Genomic DNA, 12327 nt, shown 5'->3' with positions numbered 1-12327 from the left:
CCTGGCCTTGCTCTGTGGGTTAGGATGCAGCGTTGTGAGCTCTGGTGTAGGTCACAGATGTTGTTTGGCTCTGGCATGGCTGTGGCTGGCAGCTGCAGCCCCGATTCGACCCCCAGCCTGGGACTTTCCATATGCCACGTGTGTTGCCCTAAAAAGTAGAAGAAGAAGAAAAAAAAGACCTTGGTAAAATTTATTTCTAGGTATTTTGTTCTTTTTGAAGCAAGTGTAAAATGAATTGTTTTCTTTCTCTCTCTGATGGTTCATTACTGGTGTTAGAAATGCAATTGATTTTTGTGTATTGATTGTATAACTTTGTTGCTTTTGTTTACTGGTTCTAACAGTTCTCTGCATCAGAAAATTGGATGTACAAACACTGGCATTCAAAAATCCCAGTGTTTCCATCGTATCCAGGTCATCCACAGCACTGAAGACATAGTGACTCCTAACATAAGCTTCCCACAGTGCCTGTAAGTTATAGGTGGGCTCCTGCAAGGGTGATGCGGTTCCTGACTCTGTGTGAATTGGATCGTTGTAAGGCTTGGCCTCTCTAAGGAAGTGTGGTGTTTTCTCTACTTTTTCTGGCACGGTATTGGCATGGTGCTTGGGAACGTAATTTTGAACATGCAGAAAACGTGCAGGACACTACAAGGTACCATTTGTCTCCACACTCAGATTCCCCAGCCATCATTCCTTTACCACATTTGCCACTTCACACAAACTACCCCAGTGTGTTTCACCCAAGAACATAACCTCCAAATGAGGAAATTATTATGGTTTCCACATTCTGACTCAATCCTCAGGCCCACTTCGACTTTCACCATCTGCCGCAACTCTAGAGACATATCTTTTCCCACTCTGATCCAGTTTTCTTCCTTCTGGAACCATGACGATACTTTCTCAGTGTCACACCCTTGATGGGTTTAAAGCCCAGAAGATGAGTGTGATCTGGGTGGCCTTTTCTGTATGGCTTCTTTCACTTAGGATATCTTCAGTGTTCATTGTGTTGTAACACGTATCAGTCCTTGCTTCATTGTTTCCGCTGTGCTTAAATATACATAACATTTACCATTCAAACCATTTGAACTATGCCGTTCTGGGGCCTTAAGCACATTCGAATGGTTGTACAAATATCCTCACCATGCATTTTCAGAACTTTTCAGATTTCACTGGGGAAACCCTTCAGTGGTGAAGCACTCATTCCCCTTGGCCCCTTGCACCCGCATTTTACTTTCTACCTTTGAGTTTGACTTCTCTTGTTACTTTATGTAGATCAAATCAAACGGTTTTTGGCGTTTTGTGACAGGGTTCTTTCACTTACCATGATGACTTCAAAGTTCTTATATGTTGTAGCCTGTGTCTGTTTTTCGTTGTTTTTTTTTTTTTTTTTTGTTATATGAAGGAAAGGAACTGTTTTATTTTATTTTATTATATTATATTTTATTATTTTTTCATTATTTTATTACTCAATGAATTTATTGCATTTCTAGTTGTACAATGATCATCACAATCCAGTTTTATAGGATTCCCATCCCACACCCCCAGCACATTCTCCCAGCCCCCAACCTGGCTTCTTTGGAAACCATAAGTTTTTCAACGTCTGTGAGTCAGTATCTGTTCTGCAAAGAAGTTCATTGTGTCCTTTTTTCAGATTCCACATGTCAGTGAGAGCATTTGATGTTGGTGTCTCATTGTCTGACCGACTTCACTTAGCATGATAATATCGAGGTCCATCCATGTTGCTAAAAATGCTGGTATTTTGTTCCTTTTAATAGCCGAGTACTATTCTATTGTGCATATGTACCACATCTTCTTGATCCACTCTTCTGTTGATGGACATTTAGATTGTTTCCATGTCTTGGCTATTGCAAATAGTGCTGCAATGAACACTGGAGTACATGTGTCTTTTTGAGTCATGGTTTTCTCTGGGTAGATGCCCAGGAGTGGGATTGCTGGATCAAATGGTAATTCTATTTTTAGTTTCCTGAGGCATCTCCACACTGCTTTCCACAGTGGTTGCACCAATATACAGTCCCACCAACAGTGTAAGAGGGTTCCTTGTTCTCCACACGCTCTCCAGCACTTATTGTTTGTAGACGTTTTGATGACGGCCATTCTGGCTGGTGTAAGGTGGTACCTCATAGTGGTTTTGATTTTCACTTCTCTAACAGTGAGTGATGATGAACATCTTTTCATGTGTGTTTTGGCCATCTGTGTGTCTTTTTTGGAGAACTGTCTGTTTGGATCTTCTGCCCATTTTTTGGATGGGGTTGTTTGTTTTTTTGGTGTATTTCCTTGGTTTTTAAGACTGAATTTCACGTCTTTGTGTGTTTACCACAGTAGTTTATCCATTCATTCATTGGTTGATGGACACTTGGGTGGCTTCTAACTTTTCCTGTTGTGATTAACGGTGCTGTGAACAAGGGTGTATCCATTTCTGTTCCACCTCCTGGTTTCAGTCTTTTGGGTGTGGATTAGATACCTTAATTCTATGTTTAAGTTTTTGAGGAACTGCCATACTGTTTTCCACAGAGGCCGTACCATTTTACTTTATTCCTTTCATGGCAGAAGAACATGGTGGTTTATTGATCTCCCCGATTTAGTTTTTAAGTTTACCCATTGATGGCCATAGGCAGTCGTTCTATTTTTTTTTGCTGTTTGCAACAGTGCTGCTGTCAATATCTGTGTAGACCTGTTTTCAGTTCTTTGGGGTATATTTCTAGGAGTGGAGTTGTTGAACCCTTGTTAATTGTATATTTGTGTTGTAAACACAGGTTGCCCCCTTTTCTGTTTCTACGACTAATGTTTAAAGCTTTCAATGTTTCTGCATTGTTGCCAATAGTTGTTGTTTTTCGTTTTCTTGATTATAAACCTTTGAGAACATGGGAAAGATTTGTTGCCTTGCAGTTTTAATTTGCACTTCCATCATGACTCATGGTATTTGACACCTTCTTCTTGTTGAGCATTTGTATGTCTTAAGTGGAGAAGGGTCTATTGAAGTCACTTACCCATTTAAAAAGGTGGGTTGTTTGTCCTTCCATTGATGAGGTTGTAGAAGTTCTTGAAATACACTGAATAACAATTCATCAGATATATACTGTGCAAGCATTTTCTTCCATTCCGTTGGCTATGTCTTCAGTTTCTGAATTGTGTCTTTTGATGCTTTTAATCTTGAAGAAATCCAATTTATCTATGCTTTTTTTGTTGTCGTTTGAGCTTTGCTGTCAGATCGAAGAAACCATGGCTACATTCAAGGGTGTGCAGATTTATCCTCATGTTTTATTGGACAGTTTATACAGTTGTCCCACAGTGTCTGTGGAGGATTGGTTCAGGGACGTGCCGGACATAGCAAAATCTGCCGATGCTCAAGCCTGTTACATAAAATGGCATTGTATTTGCATGTAACCTGGGTAGATTTTCTGTGTACTTTATTCTTTATTTATTTGTCTATCTATCTACTTATTTATTTATGTATGTATGTTTTGGTCTTTTTTGGCATTTCTTGGGCCGCTCCTGCGGCATATGGAGGTTCCCAGGCTAGGGGTCCAGTCGGAGCTGTCGCCACCGGCCTACGCCAGAGCCATAGCAACGCGAGATCCGAGCCGCGTCTGCGACCTGATTTTCTGTATAATTAAATCATCTCTAGATTACTTATCGTAACTAATATAATATAAATGTTTGAAGTGCAATGTAAATACTATGTAAGTAGATTTGCTGGCACCTAGTAAATTCAACTTATTTCTTTTGAAACTTTTCATAATTTCTTTTTTTGTAATATTTTCAGTCTGGAATTGGTTGAGTCCACGGATGTGGAACTTGTGGATACAGGGTGTTGATTGTAATTTTACCTGTTACGTTTAAGCGTTTATTTATTTTGAGTTGCTTGTTGTAGGTACTATGAGGTAAGGGCCCAGTTTCATTCCCTTGCACGTGGATTGCCTAGGCACTGTTTGTTGAAAACTCCATTTCCATAGTTCCCTTTGTGGCTCAGCGGGAAGGAATCTGACTGGTATCCATGAGAATGCAGGTTCGATCCCTGGCCTCGCTCAGTGGGCTAAGGAGCTGGCATTGCTGTGAGCTGTGGTGTAGTGTGCAGACTCGGCTTGGATCCTGTATTGCTATGGCTGTGGTGTAGGCTGGTGGCTACAGGTCTGATTCAAACCCTAGCCTGGGAACCTCCATATGCTGCCCGTGTGGCCCTAAAAGGAAAAAAAAACACCCCTCCATTTCCTCCCAGATTAGTATTGTTGATTATTGTTGACTATTGTTTAAGATCACTTCATCCTAGATGGGTGGGTTTATTTGGGGGCTCTCCATTCAATTTCTTTTTATCTATGGGTATGTTTTTTAATGCCAGTATCATTGTGTTTTATTTGCTTTGTACTGTCATAGGAAAATGGGAAGTGTAAGCTTCCAAGTTTGATTTTCTTTTTTAAGTTTGTTTTGGCTTCTTAGGGGTCCCTTGAGATTCCATATGAATGTTGGGATCAGCTTGTGTATTTCTTCCCAATGGCCTTTCTGGGTTTCCAGAGGAATCCTATGGAGTGTGTAGATTGCCTTATGTACTATTGCTATCTTAACAGCACTCTTTCCATTACCATTAGATGTCTTCACATCGATTTAATTTTTCTTTTATTTTTTTATCCATGTTTTATAACTTTCAGCGTCTTAGTCTTATGTATTTACTTATTTATTTATTTATTGAATTTTTTTTTGGTCTTTTTGGTCTTTTTTTTAGGGCCGCCCCCATGGCATATGGAGTTTCCCCGGCTAGGGGTTGAATCGGAGCTGTGGCTGCCCGCTTACCCCACAGCCGCAGCAATGCATGTTCCGAGCCGCATCTGCAACCTATACCACAGCTCACGGCAATGCCGGATCCTTAACCCACTGAGCGAGGCTAGGGATTGGACCGGCCTTCTTAGGGACAGACACTATGTCAGGTTCTTAACCCACTGAGCCTTGACAGGAACTCACAGTACTGAGCGAGATACTCCCTTCTACTTCCAAGAGTCATGCAAGAAAAGGACTCTTCAGACAGACCCCTCATTCATTCCTTCATTCACTTCTTAATTGGTCAACAAATAGTTACTGAGGATTTACTGCTGCCCATGCTGTACTTTAGGTGTTGCTTGTTAAGAACAAAGACAGGAGGAGACACATTTTATGTCATTTCTTCCTAAGTTACTATGGAGCTGTAGATCTTGCCAGTGATTTTTTGAGAAGGGAGCAAAGTGGGCATTAGGTCTCAGATCTCAAATGGGACTTCCCGAGAATGAAGTGGGATGTTAGCTCTTGGTCAGATAGGTTGATTTATAATTGATGCATAGACAAAAGTATGAGAGGGAGGGGGGAGCAGAAGTGAAGGGGTAGAAAGGGCAAAAATGAGAGAAGAAAGCAAGGCAAGAGCTGTAGAAATGGCTGGTGAGGCCATGAGGATTTTCTTTACTTTTCCCCTCCAGTTTTATGGAGAGATAATTGACATACATCACCATATAAGTTCAAAGCATATGGCATGATGGTTTGATTTATATATACTATGTATGTGTTATATGTATAATATATACACACACACACACAATGTAAATAACCAAATGAAGGAAAAGAAAAGGAAAAAATTCTCCTTGTGATGAGAACTCTCAGGACTTACTCTCTTAACAACATCCCTATGTTCACACAGCTTGTTACCTGTAGTCATCATGTTGGACATTACATCCCTAGCATTTATTTATCTTACATTGGAAATTTGTACCTTTTTAAAAAATGTGTTTGGCTGTACTCATGGCATGTGGCAGTTCCAGGGCCCGGGATCGAACCAGATCTGCGGCGAAAAATGCCATGTAGTTATGCTGTAGGCCACAAGAGAAGTCCAGAAATTTGTACCTCTTGATCACCTTCCTCCAATCACCCCCCATCCCTCCCTCCATCTCTGGTAACCGCACATCTGCTCTCTTTTTCTACGAGTTTTCTTTGTCCTGATGATAGCTCTTTCTGTCTCCTCTTCTTTCCCACAACTTTCCCTCCTATTGTGAGGAGGCAGTGGAGCCTGGCTTAGGAGCTAAGCCTGGGCTTCTTGGTCAGCATCCTCCTCAGAGCTGCCTTCACCTCCTGGTTCTTCAGGCTGTAGATGAGGGGGTTAAGCAGTGGCGTCACCACACTGTACTGCACAGACAGCACTTGCTCCAAGACTGAGCCGGAAGCTGGAGTCATGTACCTTGAAGGGAATGGCACAAAGAGGTGAACTGAGCTCAGGGCAGTGGTGGGGGTGCTGTTGGTGGCCATGGCCCATCCCATTCTAGGGGCACTGCAAAGAGGGTCCTTAGTGCTGAGTCACTGTTGCTGATAGCAGCATCTAGAAATAACTCAATGGTCATTGAAAGTCAGTCATTTCTGCCTTCAAACACATCCGCATACGAGTGATGTTATACAGAATTGTATAGAAATTGCCCTGCAGAAAAAGGAAGTTCTGCCGCATATCAAGTGCTGCATGCTAGACTAGAGCTAAAAATAACTTGATGCAGTTCTGTAGCACTTCATACTTTTCAAAGCATCTATCCTTAATAATTATGATGAGGAGGATTTTTTCTCTTCTTCTTTTTTTTTTTTTTTTTTTTTTTTTTTACCATTATGCAGCTGTGTGTTTTCATTTTGTGATGACTGTTCCTCACAAAACTACATGCTAATCCATAATGCTGTCGTTGTTCCTAATGTTTATGGTTCTGGGATTTACCCCAGAATCACAGCACATTGGTTTTTATAATGCTTAGTGGAACAGACCTTTTTCCTTTTGGGTACATTTGTCTTTTCTTTTTTCTCTGTTTTTAGGTCTGTACCTGTGGTATATGGATGTTACCAGCTAGGGGTTGAATCACAGCCGGACTTGCTGGTGTTCGCCCCCGCCACAGCAAGGCAGGACTGAGCTGCATCTGTGACCTATGTCAAATCCTTAAGCCACTGAGCAAGGCCAGGCATCGAAGCTGCATCCTCCTGGGTACTAGTTGGGTTCTTAACTCGCTTGGCCACATTGGGAACTCCGAGGTACATTTTCCTTTAACTCAGAAAAGAAGCCTAGCTTGGTAAATAAAGTGAAAGATAAAAATCTTTATGTCTGAAGATTTAGCACAAATAGGAACTCAAGTTAATAAGATTCAATTTGTGGAAGCATCTTGTTAAGTGTCACTGGGAATATTTCTCAAAGAATCGTTTAAAACTTTTTTTTAAACTTCAATGTTGCCCCTTCAAATTTTTTTGTTTTTTGAAATTGGAATGTTCTTTGTGGGTTCTGATGCACGTGGTTAAAACAATTTCATTTACTCTCATTTCTTTCCTTGAATTTATTCCTTATAACATTGCTGTGAAGTATGTGGGAGAAATCTTCTACCCCCTTGTGGTAAATGAGGAAACTGAGAAGGTTGAAGAGATTTGTCCTCAGGCTCAGGTGAGCTCCCCTGGATCATTCTTTATCCTTTCCTGCCCCCGACCCCTTCCCAAGTAACAAGCAGGTGGGAAAACTGTAGCGCAGTCTATGCAAAGCCCTCTCTAGCTCACTGGTAGAAATCACAGGCCCTTCGTTGTTCTTCCTCCTGGTAAGCAAGGACCCGTCAACTAGAGCGTGTATGTTTGAGAGAAACACGGTAGAAAAGAGCATGAGGTCTGAAGTCAGGCAGCCTAGGCATATGCTGTGGCTCCGTTACTAGCTTCTTCTGGGACCTTTGAAAAAGTCCCTGGCCACTCCTGAAACTCAGGTTTCTTACCTGAAAATGAGGTTAATATTTCTCTTGTCGTGTGCTACATACTAACATTGAGCTTGATTGTGTAAAGCAGCTATTGTGTGTAGAAGGTGCCTGATAAATCGTCGTAGGACAAATAAGCTCTGAGACCCATCTTCTAGACTTCCATTTCCAAGAGAAATGGCCTCTGTTTCAAGGATGATATGTTTATTTTAATTTTAATTTTTGCCTAGCACTGACAAAAGCGCTACCAAAAGCTCTCTGGTTTCCTTTTGAGAACTCTGACATCATAGTTAATGAAAGGCGGGAAGTCTTTGGTGTTTATGTGAGCTTATTTTCAGCGTTTGAAAACTGGGCCTTGGAAAGAAAATAGATTGTTTTGTGATCCACACATCTAGTCAACAGCAGAGCTAGAACTCTAACTTCCAGTGCAGTTCTTTTCCTGCTCCTTTGCAATGACATGTGCAAAAGACTGAGGCTCCTCTCGAGTGAGAAAGAGCCTGCAGTTATACTCAGGTGATATAGTATGGCATACCTGGACACTCCTGAAGCATAGAAGATGGTGACCACAAGGAAATGAGATGAGCAGGTAGAGAAGATCTTGCTCCGACCTGTGGCAGAGTTGATCCTTAAGGCTGTCATGATGATACAGGTGTAGGAACCCAGCAGGAGAACAAGGGTGACAAAGCCGAGAATAGCTGTGCTTGTCAGGATGAAGGCAATGCTAACGGAGGGGTCAGAGCAGGCCAGCAGGAGCACTGGGGGAAGCTCACAGGCAAAGCTCCGGACAAGGTTGGGGCCACAGAAGTGATGCTGAGCCAGGAGGATGGTGTTAACTAAGCCCGTCCCCATTCCTATGGCCCAGGATGCTCCCACCAGGCCAGTGCACACCTTCCTGTTCATAGCCACCGCATACAACAGTGGGTGGCACACAGCCTGGAACCGGTCATAGGCCATGACTGAAAGGAGGCAAGCTTCAGTGGCTCCAGAAAATATGACCAAGGAGATCTGGGCGAAACACTCAAGGAGGGATACAGTCTTCCAGTTGGAAAGAAGGTGCTCTAGCAGCTTAGGGACAATGATGGAGGAATAGAAGGCATCCAGGAAGGAGAGGTGGCTGAGGAAGAAGTACATGGGGCTGTGGAGGTGGGAATCAGTACTGATCACCAGCAGCATCAGCAGGTTCCCTGTGAAGGTCAGGAGGTAAGCCACCAGGAATGTTACAAATAGTACTGCCTGGATGTGAGGGTTGTTAGATAGTCCTAGGAGAACAAATTCGGTGACCGTGGTTGTGTTGCCACCTTCCATGGAGCATTCAAGTTTCCTTTGCGAGGGACTAGAAGAGAAAAGAAGGCTCAAGTGTGTTTCGAGTCTCAGAGTGTGGCTGGGGATGGGGCAGTATGAATAAAGCTTCAGGAGTGACCCAGCACAGAACATGTCGTGGAAGCAAGCTTGCCATGCCAGACCTCATCAACCCTTCCCAGCTCAGGGCAATAAGCTAATCTCAGCTCAGGTAGAGATGGTTGGAAGGAGGAGTGTAGAGAATCAAACCTGGAAGGAAAGACGAGGAGAACAGAGATGATCCAGACTGGAGAAGGAAAGGGAGTTGTCAATAGACTCCAGGGCACTGGAGTGTGCTCTTCCGTACAGGAAGGCTCACTGGCGTAGTGAATAAGCAATAAGCATTTTGGCCAACCATCTGGTTGACAGGCTGTGATGCAGGTTTGAATGACTGATAGAGGTATGGGGACACCTACTGATGGCACAAATCATTTCTCTGTCACTGTAGGTTCGTGAATAAGTCACTTGGGCTTCTCATTAAAGGGAATCGGGCAAAACTAGATGGTTTCTGTCGTCCATTCCAGGTTAGACGTTCTACAGCTTGGGGGACAGTCTTCCTTGGGTATATCTGCTACTAAATGGAAATGCTCTCCCCTCCTGTGTCTCCCTAAGCCTAGGTGGCCCATGAGTTGTCTTCTTTCGCGGAAGTTGGGCACAAGGAAGCCGTCAAATTGGAGGTGAGGGCTGTGCTCATCAGTTTCTCTAAGGGCTTCCCATTCCAGGATGTATGTGAGCCTATAATGTCCATTGTTTGCCCTGTAACCTTAGGGCTTAACATGAGAGTGCATGAAGTTTGTGATATTCTCTGAGTTGGTACTAGGGGATCTGGATAAAGCCCAGTCAAATTTGGACCACCTTCTATGCATCACAGGGAGGGAAAAAGGATAAAGAAAAAAGAAGAGGAGAAGTTAAAGAACACCAAGACTACTTAGGATAATGTGCAGTTAGAGGGTTTGGTCTAGACCGGAGGAAGGTGAAGTCACCCCTCCTCCTCGAAGGGAAACTCAGGATCATGAGCAATGAGGATCTGCTCTCTCTTCATGGCGTGTTCACTCACGAGTTCCCGCAGTGGATAGTTTTGGGAGAAGATGGAGTTGAATGAGAAGATCTGTCCTCGCCTGGGCTCCCTAGGCCAACCAGAGATGCTCTCAGCAGAGGATACCTGAATGGCATCTTTTCCAGCACTGGAGTAAAAGCCCCCGATATGGGTCGGTCTCTGTGGGTTTCTCTCAACTTTGTCCTTCCTTTAGAAGATGCAGGGGTGGTGGAGCTTCTAAGTAAGGAAACATCCCTGTAGTCTTTCTGTCCGTGGGGAAGTTTTCCTGATTCTGCCTCCACAATGACAATGGCCAGAGGGACTTGATCTCAGCCCTAGACCTTGGAGAGTGTTGGAGGTCCCCGGAGAGACCGTTAAGCAGGAGGCCTGGTCTGATCTGAATGAGTTCTCCAGGGCCACTAGCCCTTCCCTGTATCACTCTTGTTTCAGTGAGTTGCATCATGCAAGAGGTGCCCAAGGGTGGCCCATAATTGCTAAAGGTAAAATTAGAGACTTCGAAGGTGTCTTGATTCTAAAGCTTTGAATCCCTTCCCGTCTTCTCTGGTCGTCCCTGTGTGGCCCTTGGGTCCCTGCCACTGCCGCTGCAGAGACACCTCTGGATCCTTAAGCTGCTACACCAAAAGAGATCTTCTTTAGTTTTAACTAGTTGTACATGTCAAAGTCGTCTAGGAATAATTTGGAGTGAATTTGGTGTAAGTTGTGAAGTGGCGTCTACATCCATTTCATTCCACGAGGCGTGCAATTCTTGTTTCTTAACAATTTCTGGAGCAGTTATGGGCTATTTGGCTCCATCTCACTCTGGATGTCCAGTTTCCTGAGTTCAGCAGGTCAGCCAGCAGGGAGCAGGGTGTCCAGTGAACTGTGAGGCAGGCGTGGCCTGCATGTCCCACACTGACCTCAAGGGCGCGCTGAGGGTGCTTTTCTAAACCCACAGCACCTGTGCCTTCCAGGTGGACTGGGCTCTGCCCGGCTGAGGGGAGTTCTATCTCCTTAGGCCGCTTCAGAGCTTTTGCTTTGAGACGTTGGGCGCCAGTGTCCCGGCAGAAGGAGTTCAGCCCCTTAGGACTCAAGGGGGTTTGGGCTTCAGGACAAGCTGGGGCTGCGTGCGTGCTGAGGGGACCTGAGGTTCCTGGAGATCCACCTGTGGAGGCACCGCCCTGAGGAAAGGGTGAGGAAAAAGTGAGGGGAAGCTTCCTGTGTATTGTCCTTCTCCCATGACCCAGGAAGGGCCTGATGTGGACAACTGGGTTCTCAGTTTTGTGTGCGGTGTAGACAGGTGTGAGGTGTCCTTCTTTGGGGTGTGGTGTCCAGTGTTCCCAGCACTGTGTGTTGTGGAGGATGTCCTTTCCCCTTGGTGTGTTCTTGGCCCCCTTTTCCTAAATTACCTGAGCGCATCCATGTGGCTTTAATTCTGGGTGCTCTGTTCTGTTCCTGTGGTCCTTGTGCCTGTTTTTGTGATGAATCTACACCGTTTCGGTCATTGTCGCTTCGTAATGTAGTTTGAGGTCTGAGAGTGAAATGCTTCCAGGCTGTTCTCCTTTCTGAGGATGGCTTTGGCTATTTGGGGTCCTTTGTGGTCCGCCCAAAATGTTGGGATGATATTGTCTATATCCGTGAAAAATACCGTTGGAATTTGGTAGGCACTGCATTCGCTGTGCACACTGCTTTTGGTAGAATGCACATTTTAACAATATCGGTTCTTCCATTTTGTGAGTGTGGGGTATCTTTCCATTGCTTTGTGTCTTCTTCAGTTTCTTCCTCAGTGTCTTAAAGTTTTCAGTGTGAGGGTCTTTCCAGGCTTTGGTGAGGAGTTCCTGTTGTGGCTCAGCAGGAACGAACCAGGCTAGTATCCATGAGGATATGGGTTTGATCCCTGGCCTTGCTCTGTGGGTTAGGATGCAGCGTTGTGAGCTCTGGTGTAGGTCACAGATGTTGTTTGGCTCTGGCATGGCTGTGGCTGGCAGCCGCAGCCCCGATTCGACCCCTAGCCTGGGACTTTCCATATGCCACGTGTGTTGCCCTAAAAAGAAGAAGAAGAAGAAAAAAAAGACCTTGGTAAAATTTATTTCTAGGTATTTTGTTCTTTTTGAAGCAAGTGTAAAATGAATTGTTTTCTTTCTCTCTCTGATGGTTCATTACTGGTGTTAGAAATGCAATTGATTTTTGTGTATTGATTGTATAACTTTGTTGCTTTCGTTTCCTGGT

At 44.1% G+C, this 12327-nt stretch overlaps 1 protein-coding gene across 1 annotated transcript; it reads right to left on the bottom strand.

Moving 5' to 3' along the window:
• Window positions 1-6045: 6045 nt before the first annotated feature.
• LOC146403507 (olfactory receptor 5BS1-like) lies at window positions 6046-9032 on the bottom strand. The gene is made up of 2 exons (XM_085024898.1): window positions 8260-9032; window positions 6046-6208 (listed from the first exon to the last, which is right to left on the bottom strand). The coding sequence occupies exons 1-2, from the start codon at window positions 9030-9032 to the stop codon at window positions 6046-6048; spliced, it is 936 nt and encodes a 311-aa protein (XP_084881024.1).
• Between the last annotated feature and the right edge of the window lie 3295 nt (window positions 9033-12327).

The sequence above is a fragment of the Sus scrofa genome, chromosome 5 (assembly GCF_054392235.1).
Source record: "Sus scrofa isolate SSC_HxYL_T2T_F1_AM1 chromosome 5, Sscrofa_HxYL_maternal_Yorkshire_Landrace_v2.0, whole genome shotgun sequence".
NCBI classification, from domain to species: Eukaryota; Metazoa; Chordata; class Mammalia; order Artiodactyla; family Suidae; genus Sus; species Sus scrofa.
This window is presented reverse-complemented; position numbering and strand designations above follow the sequence as displayed.